General features: G+C 40.2%; 1 protein-coding gene across 4 annotated transcripts in view; it reads left to right on the top strand.

Moving 5' to 3' along the window:
• myo1g (myosin IG) overlaps window positions 1-11,073 on the top strand; it is a 57,711-nt gene extending 46,638 nt beyond the window's left edge. For all 4 annotated transcript variants that reach the window (XM_063899266.1, XM_063899268.1, XM_063899267.1 and 1 more), the window contains one exon: window positions 10,221-11,073. In XM_063899266.1, coding sequence (XP_063755336.1) covers window positions 10,221-10,383 — 163 coding nt within the window. In that variant the 3' untranslated portion in view covers window positions 10,384-11,073. The remainder of the gene's footprint in view (window positions 1-10,220) is intronic.
• The last annotated feature ends 8,362 nt before the right edge of the window (window positions 11,074-19,435 follow it).

Here is a 19,435-nt window from a genome sequence, read left to right as displayed (position 1 = left end):
TTTGAGATGTCACTTTTCTGTTTCTTTATCTAAGTTGGCGCTCTAAAATGTCTGTTATGTTCATTGTTGTTCCTCTGCTGCATTATAGAATCTACTGTATGTAAGTCAACAAACAACATTATATTTTATTACAATTCTACAATCTATGATGTCAAATCCAAAATTCTTCCTCGAGTCCCTCAGATACTTTGGTGTATGTCAGTAAGGACAATAACAGCCTGGTTTACTAGCAGGGCATACAGTCAGATGCTGCACTCCAACAAATGCCCTTTTTATTCCCATGTTTCCACAATAATAGATTAAAAGGGACACCCCAATTATATTAAAAACAAAACAAAAGTCCTCTTCTTGTTAAACATAGTAAAACATATTGCTGCTTTTAAGGATACAAACACAAAGTCATCCACTCACATGTAATTTAAGATGACCTCCCTCTTTATGAAGCTGCACTCATTAGCTCTTAAGCAAAACAGCTTCTCCCCTCCTCCCGCTTTTCATTTGTTTTCATTACCTCTCATCTCTCCAAAGTTCTCTCTTCCTCTCCGGCTTTTTATACATCAGCACTTTCAGTTATGAATATGGAAAGACCCGGGACGGTGTTGCATTAATAGCAATCTTCTGGGTCACCCCCTCCCTTCTTGAGAAAAATCCTGATTTCATTAACCTCAAAGAAGCAAATGTGAGGATCGGTCTTGTGATGTGGTTTTCTGACCACAGACTCACAATGACCTGTTACTGATGTCCAGGGACTTGTTGACTTTCTGGTCTCGCTTGACGTGGACAATTTGCCGGTTAGTGAAGGCCGTCTCTTTAATAAATTCACTTTTTGAGGTTGTGAAAGGCGCCATCCAAAGCCTGAAATAGCCTCTTGTGTTACTCCCCTCCCCTCTTCTCTCCCTCTGTGGCTGTCCTCAATGTGTTCCAGCAACAGGAGGCTGAGTTCTCCTCGGTCACCTCGTCCTCTTTCGCTCACTTCCTGTCCCTTATTTTGTCTCTTTAATGTTGTTTTTCACTCCGCAGCTTCTGATCTTGTTGTGGTTTGGTTTCATACATGGCTCGGGATCAGGGCTCATGCAGTGCTGATCCTATGAAGAGTGGTGCTGAGTATTTAAGTACAAATGTGATTCTCATGGCACTTACAACTCAGAGGTTTACATTTATCTGACAGCTTTAATTACTTGTGAATCAAAACAAAGAAACATTTCCAACAGGATTTTGTGAAACAGGTGCTCCCATCAATCAACTTTGAGAGCAAAATCAAAGATAGATCTAAGAAAAACTTTATGTTTTTTCTTTGAAAAGAGTGCTCAAGTTATAGTATAGTAGTTGATATTTTTTTAAATGTTTGGAACACTCCTTGAATTGCCTTTTATTTAAAGGTGCTTTATAAATAAACTTGCCTTGCTTTGTCTAGAAACAATTTCCATCCTAAACACTTTGGTGGCGAAGTCCATAGGGGCTTGGCCTGGGAACTGGAAGGTCACCAGTTCAAGTCCCTGAAAGACCAAGTGCCACCGTGGTGTCCCTGAGCAAGACACTGGTTACCTACACTGCTCCCCGGGCGCCGTACATAATGGCAGCCCACTGCTCCTAACACTAGGATGGGTCAAATGCAGAGACCGCATTTCGTTGTCCTAGTACTTGTACTCCGTGCAATGACAATAAAGTTGAATCTTCATCTTCAATCTTCTTCATATGAAGGATGACGCAGCAGATAAAGTTCCCCCACAAAGCACTAAAGGACGGACTGCCCGGTTTGACTGTTCTACTGGTAGCCCCATCATTCCCCACAGGTAGAGAGGGTTCAGAGCATTTAAGTCTACGGCCTCGGGAAGAGAATTGGTCTAGGCTCTGTGAAGCCATCGTTTGGAAGAGCGAGACACCTTCATCCCAGGCCTTTCCAAGCCCACCAAGAAATGGGAAAAGCTCCTGCATGGGGATACTCTCACAAAGAGCGACTTTCACTGACCCACAGAGAGTTTAACCCCCAGGGTAGACTGCTAGACCCCACGTGAAAAAGTATTTAATGTTCATCATGAAACTGTGAGGGTTGATGGGAAACACTAAAAAGAACAGTTGAAGCCGAAAGTCAGTTGATCGATCGATTGACAGAAAAGGACTTGGCAATTTCATAGTTCCATCTTTGTGCACACACACACACACACACACACACACACACACACACACACACACACACACACACACACACACACACACACTACAAATATACTCATATAACATATAATATTACAGGGCAGGTTTTTCTGCGTTGTGTACTTTTACTTATAATACGTTAAGTACAATTTCCTGATAATACTTGCATGTTATTATTTAGCTGACGGTTATAAAGGAGTCTTTTCACAGTGTGGTACATTATGAGTACTTTGTCTTAAGTAAGAGATCTGAGTACTTCCTCCGTCATTGAGAGTAACTATGGCAACAGCTTTTAACCCAGGTGCACGTAAACAGAGGATATTAACACTGACCCGCTTCCTCTTCACTTCTCCTACAGCTGCCCGCTCATGTGCTTCAGTGATTCAGCCTCAGAGTCCTGCCTCAAACTGTTCATTAATGCACATGTGTGAATAATTCAGATATGTTTTTATCCTCGCGCATACATTTCCATGACATATTAAAGTTCATCAGCCATAAGTAGGGCTGGCGCCAATTTAGTTCCAGTGTTTTCCTCGTCTGTCTTCTATGTTGTTGCCAAATGCTCGCTCTAAGATGAGACGATTTACATTTTTCATGCAAATATGAATGAGATTTAATTATAGTGAGGTCAGACATATTTGAGCATATATGTTTTTTTTAAAGAATTAGTTCAACTAAAATACAATATATCTCAATGTCATGAAAATGAGTTTAATTTTTACCACAGGATTTTGAAAAATTGAGTCAATATTGGTACATATGAGATCAAGATAATGCTGTGATAATTGAAGAATACTGATTTAATTAGAAACCCCAACATTCTCCCGATATTTAACTTTTTCCAGTTAACTTTCCTGTCTCTTTTTCTCTAGATTCAAGATTAATGTCCTTTGCTTTGAATGCAGCCACACTTTCTTTTTCAGGGTCGTTCTTGACTAAATTACCTCAAGGTCAAACTCTGTTTAAACGATTCTCTTCAGAGGCCAGCCAACCAAAAATAAGTACTATTTGGGATTTCAAGTTCAGTGACACTTGTTTGGAACTTCCCAGCCTTATTTGTGTAAACATTTTTAGTTTCATATAAATCCAAATGCTGATACATGAGGAGGCTTGGGAAGTAGAAGAAGCAATGTACCAGTGTCATAACAGTATCAAATGATAGTTTGGACCACAAATACATGTTTTTTTTTAATGAACAAGAAAATAAATGAGAAACACAGTAAGCAAGCGTGTTATAGTCCCATAACCCATATAAAGTCTCGGTAAATATGTCCCATTCGTATATCTAACTGTAGACAGTCCATATAAACTTAGTTACCCATTCTATCTTCATATTTCACCACAATGTACTGCCTTACCGCTTCTTCTGGATGTGCTGTTAATAGTATAAGTGACATACAAAAGCCCCATTCAGACAGGATTAATAATATAGAGGGAAGAGGCTAGTAAATTAATAAAAGTCATCCTTCAGGATGGCATTTTGGCCGTTGGCAAATACCAACAGCTGTGCGGGAAAACCATGTGACCTTCATTACAGTATAATGCTAAGTATTGTATTTAATATTTAATATGTATTTTAACATCTTCTAGTTATTACTAAGCTGTAGTTTTATCCTCAACACAGGCGGTTAAAATACTACTTTAAGTGCCATTTTTAGCATGTAGTGGGATTTATTGGTAGAAATGGTATATATAAGTCATTAGTATGTCTTTTGTTAGTGCATAATTCTTAATAAAACATATTTTATAAAGTAAGTAAGGCTAGCAGTTTCCCCCTGTTTCCAGTCTTTATGCTAAGCTAACAGGCTGATATCAAAAGGACAGGTATAAAAGACTTCTTCTCAACTAATGATCATATAATATATAACAAATACATAATAAGTACAAAAAAGAGAGTAAATAAAGACGATAAGAAGAAACTGTTTTGTGCTCACCTGTAGCTTTCCATCCATCAGAGCCCCTCCCCTCCCACCGACCCTCTTCACTGACTCTTCACCGACTCGTTGACACAAGCCTGCAATTTTCCCCTCGCAATCTTAATTAGCACCCCTAGCTGCCTGGCAACCATCTCTGGGGCAACAGCAGATTCTGCGGCCATGGCAGCGGGGCAGCGTGGGCCGAGGCCACTCCAGTTCTCGGGGAGCGGACCATCACGGGGTCCGCTTTGGCGTCACAGCGTTCATCATCCATTAAAATTACCATCACCGTCATCAGGAACAGTGGGCCCGTCTCAACCAGCTGCACCCTGCGTCTTGAGCCTCCTCGGGGGGCATTATGGGAAAAAAATGAGTCATACTGTAACAACAGCAGAGCCAACGCATAAAGGGTGATTTCTATCAGATATGCTTTAGGATGCAACGCTGGGGTCCTAAATATGAAATGAATCAGAAATGTGTGTCATGTTCTCTTTTGGCACTGGCTGTTTCCTCAGTGTTGATTATTCTCAAGACACATTTCTGAGATAAAAACAAATCAGTTTAACAGTGAGGGAGCTCGCAGAGGGAGAGCTGAGCATCTCTTCCAATCAATTATAGGGGAAGACAATTGATCGCTATCAGATGTCTTTATGCAGCAGGGGTTCTGGACATGTTAGTGATGGTTCCTGAATTCATCATCTCTGTCCAAACACCAGCTTGGCAACATGTGCCTTTTTGAGATCAAATTATATTTACTGATGAATTTACTGTCTGCTGGAAAATGTCTCGGAGGAATCTGCTTGATGCGTGTGCTGTTTAAGGTCACCAGCCGCCCAGGAGGCTTTGAGATGCTCAAACAGAAAGTCACCGAGATTTAACAACCGCTGCACCAGTCAGGATGTCTTCCTACAAATCTGCTCCGCCACAGCCGAGAGTGTTTGATGTGTGGGGAATGAGCTCATAGGGAAAATATGATGAAAAGTGTTCACTGACTCTGAGTTACAGCACTGATCCCATCATACCGTTAAATCCTTCCTCTATATCATATCATGTCCGCCGGGACCTTCTTGTGAAATCCGTTTCATGTGCATCAACATAAAGAATCAATGTACATGGGTGTTTTTAGGGCTGGTTACACAGAACATGCTGGTTATAGTGTTGATTAGTATATTGAATGTTTTTTTTTAAATAGAGAAACATCTTCCAAGCAGTGATGACTCCATTTTGTGTATACACCAGCTGGTGTGAGTTCAGATTACAGCACAGCATTGTGAAGCTTCACATCAATATCTCAACAGATTGAGATTGATGAGACTTGACTGGTTTTTTTTATACGTACTCTACATTTCTATGTTACTTTCTATCTATTGTAGGATTTGTAGTTAATTGTATGACCATTCTGAATTGGGATGGGATATTTCTTTCTAAAACCTGCACTCTCCAGGGGTTTTAATTTTCCAGAGCACATTCAGTCTGTGATTTTTCAACCCCCATACTTATAGTTACAGCCCTGAATACCTCCTGTTTTCAGCTCACTTACTGATCCTATTAATAACAATGTTGAATATACTGCATAAACTAAGCACATGTACTCAATTAATGTACATTTTTATGGAACTTTTACTTTACTTGAGTATATCCATTTGATGCTACTTGATGCTTATACTCCACTACATTTTGGCCAACAAGTCCTAAAGAAAAACTACTTTGTGAGGAAGCAGTTGCTGTCATGGTTAAGAGAAACCATGTTAAGTGTTGGTTATACGGGGATGCATGCCACAGTGTATGGTGACGAGCATCCCAACCTCCTCACTGGGGGTCTGGCAGCACATAAAAATCATCTCTTCATCTCTGAGATTTTCAGATAGTCAGAAAAAGACCTGTACAAATGACAGAGGCTGTTTTTGTTTTGGATTAAGACACTGTTGAAGACTTCAAAGCGAATACAAATCTGAGCATAATATCTGCAGTTCCATTTTCTACGATAATGTTGAAACACGGCAAATATGCCAATCACCGTGGTAAATAACATTTTCTGTTATTGGCAGGCATGTTCCTTAGTTAAAGGTGGGCAGAAATTATTAGTAACAGAGGTCACAGGAGTACATCACATTACTTTTAATTTAGCTTTTATCCAAAGCGACTCATAGTAAATGCAAAAAACCATTAAGATTCAAACTCTGAACAACAGCTATAGTGCAGATGTATGCGCTTCAAAGAGATGGTGCAATAGTTTCAAATGGGCTAAACCTTTTTTTTTTGTGTGTGAGTGTTATTTGGGTTGGGTTTATTGGCAAAGGTACAAGCGTTGTCATATAAATGGGGGCTAATTTCACCCCCTTGGAGCAAGATTATCAAACAGGGGTGTTTTGGTTGAGGGGGAGTAATATCTGGCAGCAATAAGCCTCTACGAAATAAAACTATCCCGACCTTTCGTATAACATAATCAAAATGGCCACAGATGAGCAGCCGCCACAGCTTTACATATCATTGTATGTCAGTGTTCTGCACTCTTCTGTTCTTTACTGTTTTCAGTGTAAGGGCTCTCGGTAATCAACCAGTTGTGTTTGATGCTCTCACATGGAGAATGAAAGTAATTACTCATAGCCCTGGACAGTCTCAGCCTCCAGACTTAGGCAAAAAGCTAAACTTCATAGCTGATCACCAACAGTCCTCAGGCTCCAACACACTCTTCTGGTGTCATATTCCACTCATGGTAGCTGGTATGATGAGATTAGTATCACACACATAATCAAAACACAGCAGGGGTCAGTGGGTTTCTGAGTCGGCCTTGTCGCTGCTGCAGGACAGGACAGCTGGTTTAGGGGTTCAGCAAGGTGGCATTTGAGGCCCACTGGGGCCAAGTGGAAAAAAGGAAGAGCAAGGCCACACCTGTTTTATTGACTGATAGTTGACAGTGACACATTTGGAAAGGTGTTTACATTCTTGGAGCACTAAGAAAGCAAGTAATGTGTCCAATCATATTCCTACGCAAAGTGTTTTAATCTTTAATCTTTTAGACCTCTCTTGACCGGAACAAGTCGAACCTGGTTGTTTATAGGCAGTTTCAAAACAAATAATTAATGTATAGCTGTTTTCAAATGTTATTTAAGAACTAAATTCTCTCTTTATCTCTGATTATGTCAATAATCTGTATTCATGCTCCTCATGTGTCATGCATGTAAATACCAAATGCCCAGTAGAAGTGGGTAGAGACAGATTTACTCATGCTTTAGCACCAAATGTGATGCATTCTGCCCCAAACACATGTCTGTCCGTATATATGTCAAACAGACACACTTGGCTTGAGTCATTGTCATTTGCGCAAGTGCCTACAAGGTTCGCCTTCCTCCTTATTGCATATGTATTTGACAGAGGTTTTCACAAATAACAACCGTCGCATCGCTATGGCTTGCCTGCCGGCTCTCGCACTTTACGGTCTTCGGGGCTTCCCAAGTTCGCATTGCAGGGAAGGATGTCCATGATCAGGAAATTTTGTTTTTGACTCGAGACATGTCAAGTCATTACAAGTCAAAGAGGCAAAGTCAGTGTCAAATCTCGAGTTAATAGTATTCAAGTCCAAGTCGAGTCGCAAGTCATGCCGAATTTGATCAAGTCAAGTCTGAAGTCATTAAAATCATGACTCGAGTCTGACTCGAGTCCAAGTCATGTGACTCGAGTCCACATGTCTGCTAACCACACATGCACTGCAAACCTGAATTTATTACTTACACTACCATTGCCCAGAGGAGCTGTAAGTAAGAATGCAAATGTTTGATTCCTCTTGACCAGACATCAAACGGATTTTACCCTGCCATTTCTCAAGTCTGTGTAATGTCCTAATTAGCCCGCTGAGTAGAACCGCTTATGTGGAAGAATTTCTGGCAAGTAAGTTAGTATGTTGATGATGTTTCAATCCCAGCTGGCATGAAACGTGAAGAAATCAAACATCGAAGGTCGAAGAGGAAGAATCTTCTCAAGAAACAACATGGATCGATGTTCTGTCATTGATGGCAGATACAGCGAAAATCAGAAAACAAATTCTAGAAACGCCAAGTTACCACCTAGCTACGTTACTGCGGTGTAATCTGCGGCATGCCAACCCCTCGCCTAAACCAAACAGAGTATTTCCATGTCAGGCATGGACAATCTCCTCTCCTACTCTACCTGTGTTAAAGGAAACCCAGTACAATGCCTGGACCTGACTATCTAAACTTTATCTTGAGTCAACATCAGAAAACGTCTTTATCTGCAGTTTTTTGAGAGTTAAATGTGCCATCTGAAGCCTAGCATAACACAAAGGGAAGGTTAGCTGAGCTCCATAAAATATGAAAAAGCTCTTTTATTACTACAAAGAAGATGCATTGTCTGAGTTTAAATAGTCTACTTTAAATATAGATTGATACAAAAATAATTTAGCAAATAAACCTTGTGAGATGATATATACACTACAGCACAGTTTATACTTGTTTATTCCCAAGCTAAAGCAGTATTAATGTGCAGTGTGTTTCTGAGCAGTATTCAGAATACAGGTTGTGGAGCTCTCCATTCTCATATTTTAGTCATTCTGAGGCTCTTACCTTGTGTGTGTATCTACTGTATTAGACCACATTGCCAGCCTTTTGCATAACAGCTAATACATTTTGCAATCTGCATAAATTAACTTTTCAAAAGTGGGACTTCATTTGGTTTTCAGCCAGTGTTTTGAAGAGGTGCAGTCAGTCTGGGGAGAATAGGACACTCCAAACGGTACATGAGCTCGTTCTTGCCACAGAAGGCAGACAGTTGCCAATATGGCCTATATGCATGAGCCAGCTCTGCATATCAGTCATATTATCAACATTCAAAGGTGTCCAATAATAGCTACTCTGCAAATATTGTTGTGCATCTGCTTTTTAAAGCCCTCAATGTCGGTTCAACCGCAGTGCGTCCACCAACAGAAAAACAATCAGTATTTATTGCGGGAGAATTGGGTATATCAACTATGTAGTCTCCTGTGCCCCGGGCTGTGACGTAGGTGGATCCGGTGTAAGGCTCTTTGAAACACACAGCGGAGTGTGTATGTGGCCAGATTGTGTTTAAGGGGTCGCTGCGGCTGCAGGTTCCCCTGGGGAGTAGAGGAAGCAGCGACTTCACAGCGTATCATCTTCAGCTGACTGTGCAGCGACCGGCCTGTCGAGCAAGCAGAGCCACGCTTCCTTATCCCAACTGTCAGCAGAGGGGTGGGGGGGGAGAGGGCTGGAAATCAAAGCACCTGCACTCTGGATGTGACCGTGGTCTGTGGAAACCATCACATGTACAAGTGAGGTGATCAATAAAAAACTCAGGGTTTTATTGAGTATTTAATTGGCTTAAGAGGTGTTTAAAGAGAGTAATATACTTACATTGTTAATACAGCAGGCCTTCATGAGGAGCTGTTTCAGGGTACAAGATGGTTCAAGGCATGCAAACCTGTCAAGAAAAACTGATCTTTTGAACCTGGATACCACGGATACTCAACATGACAGAGATTGATGACAGGAAACGACACGATTAATGACTTTTCCTAATCCCTTGTACTCAATAACAATGGAAAAAGTAATGGGATCAAGTGCAAATGGGAAGAAGAATTCATACAGACTTCATTACTACATAAAGACAACTGAGAAATTCCCACTGAACTAGTTTTTCTTAGAAACTTTATTTACAATGCATAGAAAAATGCTGAAGGAGATATTATATGGGAGCATTGAAGCTCCTTTCCTTAGCATATAGAGAATTACACGTAGGCTTAAGAAATCCGGTCAAAAGTCTCTTACTAACCACTTTCCCTTAACCTCAGTGGAAAATGTCATGTTATATTTACTTGTATATCCGAAAAAATTCAATTAAGAAATCAATTATAGCAAAAGTGTAAACCAGGTCAGTATGTTCAAGTACTGCAATCCATATTATCCATCCGTGCATTAAGCTCATTGACATGCATAAGATTTCTAAGCAATATCTCAAATTTGCACATGAAAGGGGTCCTGTGGGTAGTTTGGGGTTAGTGAGGATTAAGGTGAAAGGAATTGAAAAGCATTTACTTGAGATAACACAGTTATGACGATATGGAAATGTAATTTTTATGAAGTTTAATAATACAAAACTGTTTTTGTTTCTCTCTTTCAGTATAAGAAAAGTCCCATTTCCAGTGAAAGTTTGTCCCTTAGCCGTGCAGCTTCACATGCGGGGAAAACCAAAGAGCGTCACAGTGGAAAGCAAACCGGGACAGAACAACGCAGATTTCAAGAAGAGCCGAGATGGTTTCACCCTGTTCGTCCCCACTAACTAACAAAAGTCTGACCCCAGGATCTGGATGGTCTGCATTTGAGGAACTGGTTCAAGTTCACACTCTCAAGATTGTTTTTTTTTTAAATAATTTTTTGGGCAACCAGTGCCTTTATATAGAGACAGATGAGAAATGGGGAGACAGAGGGGATGACGCGCAGCATCCCCTCTAAAGGGTCTCAGTCTGGATTCGAACCTGGGTCCACCGCATTGGGGTCAAACCCCAGTATATGGCTGCCAGCTCTACCCACTGAGCTATATGACGCCTCTAGATTGTTTTAATATCTTTCAAAAGTATTAACGGCTGAGTCTACTTTCTTAACTGAAGCTGCAGGGGGGCAATGTTCAGCAGACAATAATATAAGTGTTAAATAAAGAAATTAGGAGATTATTATATTGTTAAGAGACTGCAAAGTTGCCTTACACATGTATGATACTGTCTGCTTTTATGTTTTATAAGATATGTGAAGATGAAAACATAAACAAATGCACTCTTTAAATGACAAATTGTACATCACGATGCATAAAAAAAATCAAGAGAAAACATTCCAGGTCTATTTTTGTACATTTGAGTTCAAATGAAATGAATATTTTTTGTTGTGTCTTGTCTCATGCTCTAAACTTAAGGCAAACTGAGACAAATATTTCATGTCAGAAGTAATGAGGAGAACAAAAATAAATTATTCAAAATATACTCAAGCGAGCTCTCTGTGTGTTAATTGCCCTTGTCTCTCCCTTCAAGAATATACAACATGCTGTAGACAAGTCTTTATTATGTAATTCTAATCATTTCCTCATAAGTGCTTTGCAATCTAAGTCATGGAAATAATTTAAAAACAACCTCTCGTTTTATGTAATACAGAGGATTGACTGTCTCAGGTGAAGTTCTGGTGTTTGTATAAAACAGCAGCAAGGAGAACCAGGCTCTGTGACGCAGGAGCTATTTCCTCTCTGGTCCCTTTGGTGTCCTCTGGATCAGATCAGCTGGGAGATAAATGCACAGACACACATTTACAGGATTTCTGAGGACTCAAGTTCAGAACGGCAACAAATGTTAAGTTCATTGCAGTCAAACAAAATGAATGTCAATTGTTTTTAAAACGTTACCCAAATTGCCCACATTCTGAGATATTGCCCTGCAAAAGACCAGTGTCAATATAAAGGAGGTGGGCAACATTTTGGTTGACATTTAGAAATGATACTTATACCAGAGTCACAACCCACCTCTGCTTGAGTTCAAACCAAATTACAAATGTTTCACTGTGTAAAATATGTAAGCTATTATTACTGTGAGAAACTAAGCTAGTGTTAGCTGGCATGAGCTAGCTTGGAGAGCTATTTTGATTGCTAATGTTACTAACGTATAGGCAAACACTGTTGTGTATTGGTTATTTTATCCTCTTCCTTTACAGTACATACTTGCTAAACAGTTTAGCATCTATCCCATAGCAACTAGTTTCCACTTTCCACAGTGGACAGTTTTCTTCAACTCAAGCAAATTAGCTTTTAACTTAGCAGAACCACATATCATGTTTTTGTTTCCTCACCTACTTTAACCAACACAACTTGAGTGACAATAGGTTTCAACTTGCTATGCTAGTAGCAGCTAATGTAGCATAAGGCAGAGATGACAAGGGGACTACAGAGGTCAGGTAGGCTAATTTCTTCATTCACATGCTCCTCAGATGATCCCATCTCTCCAGGTGGGAAGTCTATCTTCCGATTTTGGTATGTTCACAGGCTTTGGCATTCCCTAATACAAAAGAAAATATTGCTTTAAATGACTTATCACATAGGTTAATGTCCAAAGATAAATGTAAATAAACTAATACAGGTCATTCTACATGGACAGCAACTAACCATCACAACCTACCATAATACAAATTACAATTATTATTTTTTTGCAATACATTAATAATAATCCTTACTGGCCCAAACTCACTAACCCGCTCCTCCCAGGACTTCTCTCTGAGCATTGACGGCTCCATTGTCAACCCCTCAACTCACGTCCGTAACTTTGGTATCATCCTCGACCCTGCTCTCACTTTCCGCCAGCATCAGACCCTCCCTCTCATCCACCGCTGCTGAAACTCTCATCCATGCCTTTATAACATCCCGACTTGATTAGTGCAACAGCATTCTATATGGTTCACCTGCATGCATCCTAAATAAACTGCAATATGTCCAAAACTCTGCTGCCCGCTTGCTCACTTCCACCCGACGCTCTGATCACATCACCCCTATCCTCCACGACCTCCACTGGCTCCCCATCAAACACCAGATTGACTTCAAAATATTACTTCTCATTTACAAAGCCATCAACAACCTTGACCCCCCTACCTCAGTGACCTCATCCAAAAACACACCCCTACCCGTTGCCTCAGGTCTGCTGACGCTAATCTACTGCAGCCCATCAGGACAAAGCTGCGGACCTGGGGGGACAGGGCCTTCGCTGCAGCCTCCCCCACCCTCTGGAACTCCCTTCCCAGTCATATCCGAAAGGCCAACACTCTGGAATCCTTCAAAAGAAATCGCTCAAAACTCACTTATTCACTCTAGCTTTCAATCTGTAATAAACTCCCATCCCCCCATTTTACTCCGCATTTTGGACCTTTGTTGTTTTTCTATATTTCCTCTTGATTCTGTTTTGATTTTATGTAAAGCGTCTTTGAGCATTAGGAAAAACGCTATATAAATCCTATGTATTATTGTTATTGTTGTCATTGCCATTCCTTTTACTTTGCTCTGATCTAATGTGAATCTTTCCCAGTTCAGAACTCATTTTAACGATTATTACGAAACCACAAGGATTCAGCATTATTCTACACATTATTTGTCCTAGTCTTCTTCCTGGCCCCTACATTACCCACAGCAATTTATCATTTCACTTCACTTCTGAAGCCACACAAGCCTTATACAATTGGTTCACCTATGCTATGCAGTAGTATAGACTTCTGAACACACTTTGATGTTTGAATTCAGAAACAAGCCATGATAAAATCCACTATTATCACTGAAGCTTTAAGTATACTTTACTGCCAGCGACATATTTTGTTCTAATGTTGGATATAAAGTCTTTGAATCTCATTTAACAATCCAGTCTGAGAGCTTAATTATGTCGCCTGCAGCCAGTTTTCATCATCTCTTTCCACAGTGCCTTAGTGAGACTTACTGTGTGTGTGTGTGTGTGTGTGTGTGTGTGTGTGTGTGTGTGTGTGTGTGTGTGTGTGTGTGTGTGTGTGTGTGTGTGTGTGTGTGTGTGTGTGTGTGTTAATTTAGAATGTGTATAATTTGCATGATGTGAAAACAGAATGTACTTTAGTGTATCTTTATAATTTCCCCACCAAACTTCTCCTTGTTACTTTAACTCTGAGACACGGCACTGTGTTTAAATACATTCACACCTATGAGCATCAATTTAACACTTCAGAGCTGCCGTGCACCTCTTCAATCAACACTTTGCAAGCTAAAATAAGTAACTGCAAAAACAAAATGTGCACCGTGTTATTAGCGTGGTCTGTGGAAATGGATCTGTGAAAATTCACCTCTGCTTATGTTTGCTGTGGTCTGGTTTTCTCACTGCCTTTTATGATGCTCACAAGTCTGTGTGAATCATGTTTCAAAGCACAAGGATTCACCCCATTTCTCCTTGTGAGCGTCACCAGATTGGGACCAGAAAGCAGCACTTATCAGCTACTTATGAAGCCGCCTCACACCTCCCCTCTCAGGTGCTTTGTCACCAATTCACACCTTCTATCCTCTAAACTCTTGTACTCTCACATGGCTGCAATGTGACTGTAATTGCCCCCCCAGGTGACATCCACATGTGAATAGTCTGGAGGAAGTCAAAATGACTGCTTGTTAGCACCTGAAGTTGGGGACAGATCCTGTATGAAAGGTGAACATTTTCCCAGAAGGCAACACAAAGTTTTTATTACTTTAAGATGCTTTCAGACATTTTCTTCAAACTCGATGGCATTTATTGGAAGTGACAGACTGTGGAACAGAATCAGAATCAGAATCAGAATCGGAATCAGAATCAGAATCCCTTTATTCATCCCACAGAGGGGACATTTAAATAGATTTAGCGGAATGGTAAGAAGCGCCTGAAAATCTGTTACATTTTAATCTGAATTTCCGGGGCTGTGTCTGAAACCACTCACTATTGTCCACTAAATAGTGAGTTAGTCCCTTTGTATTTCTGTTAAGGGTTAATTATTACCATTTAAATAATTAAGATAACAGTAGGCCTACCAATACCAGTACCCTTAAAGTAATACTAATCATCAATCACCCAAAGTTGATTTATATAGCCCAATATCATACAGTTTACATTTGTCTCAGTGGACTTTACAGTTTGTACAGAATATGAATACAACAACCTTCTGTCCTTGGCTCCTCACATTAGACAAAAACTTCCAAAGAAACCCTACAGATATGGGGGAAACATTGATGAAGACAGGCAGAGCAACAGAGGAGGGATCTCTGTCCTAGGCATGCAATAAATGTTGTGTGTGAATAGTAATAAATTGTTATTTCTATTTCAGTCAATACCCATCTTTTGTAAGATGACCCCCCCTCCCCATCCAAATTATTTTTATACAAACACATTCTCAAATGATTATTATTTGTATTTAAACTTTGATCAAAATCAAACAAAGCTTGTAGTTGTGTGGCTGTGAGCTACATCCTCAAAAAGGGTTGAGAGACAGGTATCAGAAAAGTTTCAATATTATTTTTTAGTGGCTAATTTCAGTTGATATCGAGTAGCGATTCCCAGCCAGCCAAATTCATATTGAGAGTTATACCCTCTAAAGGCGGGTGCACTCAAAGTATCCTCCTGTACATGGTGACAAGTACTGTACAACTAATGACCACTAATAAAATCATTGTGCATCGCTCTGAACAAAAAAGTGTTGAAAGCGCAGCACGATGGAGACAAATCCACAAGTTGGGTTGGGAGAATAATTTGAGCAAAGCCTCACAGCAGAAAACAAATGGCCTCAAAGGGAATACTGCCAAATCATTTGCGGGGTTTAGGACTTATTCCTGCACCACTGTATATCATCCACGTAGAACTCCCTGGTGAGTAGGGAGAAGTTAATGAGAGAATATGTTTGGACACAGCCCTGGATTGTTTCTGATGTTTCACTGGCTCCAACAATATACTGCAATTCAATCTAAACGGCTGTTAAAATTCATGCAAGAGCTACCTATACACATGATCGGGAACGCAAATACTTTAATTGAAAATCCAAGAACATGATGATAACTTGGAGACTTTACCCACAATGCTTTGTGCCTTCAGGTTCTCTTAACTAGGTGACCTATAAGTCAGCAGCTGTGCAGATTTATTCTCCAGCACTTCAGTGGTGCTCAGTTATTTAGAGAGTCATTAGACTGAGTAAACATCCTGCAGGAATAGCTGTCCCTCGCTCCGTTTTGCTCTTGTGTCCTGTGTTGATGGCAAATTGTGTTTTTATGGCAAATCAAAGTTAAATGTGAATCTGATTTAGGGCTTCTCGTTTGGTCAGAAAGCATAAGTCTGAAAGCTAACCACAGCTGCAGAGGGAACTCGTGCTCAAGGAAATGACTGAGATTTGTTTATTTAAATGCTTAAAAAATCTCTTATCCTCCGACTCTTATCTGTCCCCTCAGCAGAGACCATCAGCTGCTCCATGATAAACTGGACGCCACGAGATTAATGCACATACTCTGAAGTATTTATTTGTGTGTAATCCTTTAATCATTGATGAAAAAGCTATGATTTATACATTAAGTGTGACATCATTGCAAATCAAAGCCTATCCTCTCCATCAGTGATTATCTCACACACACATTCCTAATCATCAGATCAAACGAGGACATTTGGATTCACCAAAGCGGAATATTTTTCATCCATCATGTTTTTCTACATTCTGTATGGCAGTTTTTCCATATTCACAAGCACAACAATTATTCTCCCAATTGTTTCCTCATCACATCCTCAGCCACTTCACGCTGCCAGGCTTTTTCCTCCACATCCTTTCTCCCAATCATTTTCTTCTCTGACAGCTCCAGTCACAACCCTTCCTCTGTGAAAAGCCCTGAACAGACTGGCCGACATAAATATTGCAGTCAGTTGAGTAGCTACAACGTATGCCAATCATTTTTACGCAACGTTTGTTCTGGGTTATGATGAAGTTTCTTCTCGCTGCAACTCACAAACAGATTCTTCTACTTCTAATCGTATTTATCGGATCTGGCAATTGTTGATGCAATCACTTAGAGCGGCATGCAATTCCATTAGAAAAGGTTGGGCACCTGGTCTGTCTCTCTTTAGAGATTAGCAGCCCTGCAGCGAGGATTTGGTAATGAGTTGGAGAGGATTTAGCAGTGGGAATATTATATGTGTCCCGGAGCTGCCGTGTTGTTTTTCCCTCTAAATCCTCTCAGGGCAGGCCGGCCACTGGTTTGGTGAGTGCTGCAGGTTTTTCTGCATCCCCACGTCATCAGGGCGAGTGGAGGTCACATGCAGGAGATTACAGTTACATCAGGGGGGGGATTGGTTTTTACTGTGGCTCACTGGGAATCAACATGCCATCAGCCTGAGCACTTCCTAATCATAACATATTTGAGAAACTACAGCAATGAATCCTAGATTTTTATTGATATGACATGTAAAAACACTTTTAAATTGTGTTAAAAGATGTGTTTTATTGCTTTAGTTTAAACAGTAATTAAGTGCTGCAGAAATAATGTTTTTTTGTAGGCCAAACCCAGTTACCCATACTTTGATTCCCTAAACATGCCAAAAGGACTTATCTGTTGGATTATTCCACAAAAGTGACATATCACAAAGGAACACCACTTTTATTATTTTTAAACCCAATTGTCAGAAGTAGGAATTAAAACTTAAGACAAGCTACACCAAGCTTCAAAATCACATGTGGGGTAGTTACATAAAAAATGCTGCCTCATGTCTGTGTTTTAGGATTTGTGCAACCCTCAACAAAAATACTCAAAAGTAAAAAGACATGCCCCATTTTTGATACCCTTCATGTTGTGTATAAAACTTTGCTAACAGCTGTTGAGCTTAGCCTAGCATGACTGGAAATAACTACCCTGGTTCTGTCCAAAAGTTATATAGAATCGGAGGATGAAACCCTCTTTATTGATCACACACATGCACACAGAAGAGCACACACAGTGAAATGTGTCCTCTGCATTTTACCCATCCTAGTACTAAGAGCAGTGGGCAGCTATTGTGCAGCGGGGAGAGGGGATTGGAGGTGTCCGGTGCAGGACCCAGGAACTGGGACCTCTCCAAGTAGCAGTCCACTTTCCATATTTCAAGTCTGTTCGGGGACTTGAACCGGCGACCCTACGATTCCCAGTCCCAGACTGAGCCACTGCTGTATAAATGTGCTCAGGACTTCTAAAGCTCCTTGATTAAATTTGTTTTGCAAAAGCTATCTGTTCCCCTCTGTTTTCAATGTTTGTGATAAGCTAAACTAATGTCTCCTGACCAAGACTTTCCCCCTCTAACTTTTTGCAATAAAAGGAATGCGCTAATTACCCAAAACATATATTGAACAGTAAAAATACTGAAGTAATGGCAACTACATTTACTAATTTACATTTAATCCGTACTTTAATCCTGTAGCTTCTCAGGAGGGCAATTTTACTTACTTTGGGGGTACTTAATGGTACAAGCTTATGGTGGCTTAAGATTTTATTCAAGAACAGTTCTTACTACAATACTGTTGTGAGGAATATGATTGCCTATTGGTATTAGCACTTTAAAGATTTAGTGGGACCTCTGATTCCCCACAGAGTCCTTTGGAGTCCCCTCCGGTGATGTCCTTCGGCACTTATGGGGCTCGGCTGAGTGAACCATCTGTTCCCTCAGTCAGGGTGTGCCAGCAGACTATTGCTCTCCAAGCCCCTAAAACTCTACCATTGCTCTGTAAGAATCTCAGACTGACCCCCATAGAAGAGTTCAGATAAATCCTTTATCTCATAATTAAAAATCTGTAGAAGAGTCATACATTCAAATAGTTTAATTCAAAGAGATAGTTAAAGTTAAAGGGATTTTTTTTTGGTTTTGTACGAGGTCCTTATTTATAGTCGATGAATTATTTAGAGTAGATGGCAGTGTGGAGAAATAGACAGCAGATACGGTAAGCAATGTACTGCTGAGTACAAAGGCAGCAGCCAAACTTATTTTAGCCACCTACAAAATCTACATATGTTGAAGTGTATGCCGGAATTAGGATATTTTTGATCTTATTACCTTAGCAGATAAATCTCTTCCAGTGATGGTACCGTATGTCGCTTAAGTTAACTTATGTAATTTCCTTAAGTACCATTTTAACGTATTTTAGGAGGAATTTTAGCATGTTCTGCCACCTTACATTTTTCAGCACTACAAGTGCCAGTTACTTTTTAGATAAATAACACATAGTGTTTATTTGATATATTCTACTGACATACCCAGTAGTAGTATACAGAGGATCCAAACTATAAAGTTTGTAAGAAAGATAAAGTTGACCAACTTCCCAAACGCCAACAAGCACTCTAGTCCCAGCTGTGCTTCACTTATTAGTGGCCCCGTTTGTCTTATCTGTTGTCCCATCGGTAAAAGATTTTCTTAATTTTGCATTTGTGTTTTGGCACAGTGTTTACAATTGCCTAGTTTTTGAGACTGCAGCCCATTTGTCCTAATGGAAATGTTTTGCCCATTTTAGCTCGCTTGCACCTGTCAGCCACCATAACTACAGATTACCTTGGATCAGATTTGGATTTGTTGAACGTGAAGAACCTGTACTGCCACAAACTATCTCATAAGTTTAACCGAAGTTATTTTTTTTAAAAATTTGATTTGTGATATGCATAGCTCCATAGCTCAAGCGTAGTTGTTGGTAGATAGATAGAATCGGAGGATGAAACCCTCTTTATTTGTCACATACATGCACACAGCAGAGCACACACAGTGAAATTTGTCCTCTGCATTTAACCCATCCTAGTGCTAGGAGCAGTGGGCAGCTATTGTGCAGCGCCCAGGGAGCAATGGG

This window comes from Eleginops maclovinus, chromosome 13, assembly GCF_036324505.1.
Source record: "Eleginops maclovinus isolate JMC-PN-2008 ecotype Puerto Natales chromosome 13, JC_Emac_rtc_rv5, whole genome shotgun sequence".
Lineage (NCBI taxonomy): Eukaryota > Metazoa > Chordata > Actinopteri > Perciformes > Eleginopidae > Eleginops > Eleginops maclovinus.
This window is presented reverse-complemented; position numbering and strand designations above follow the sequence as displayed.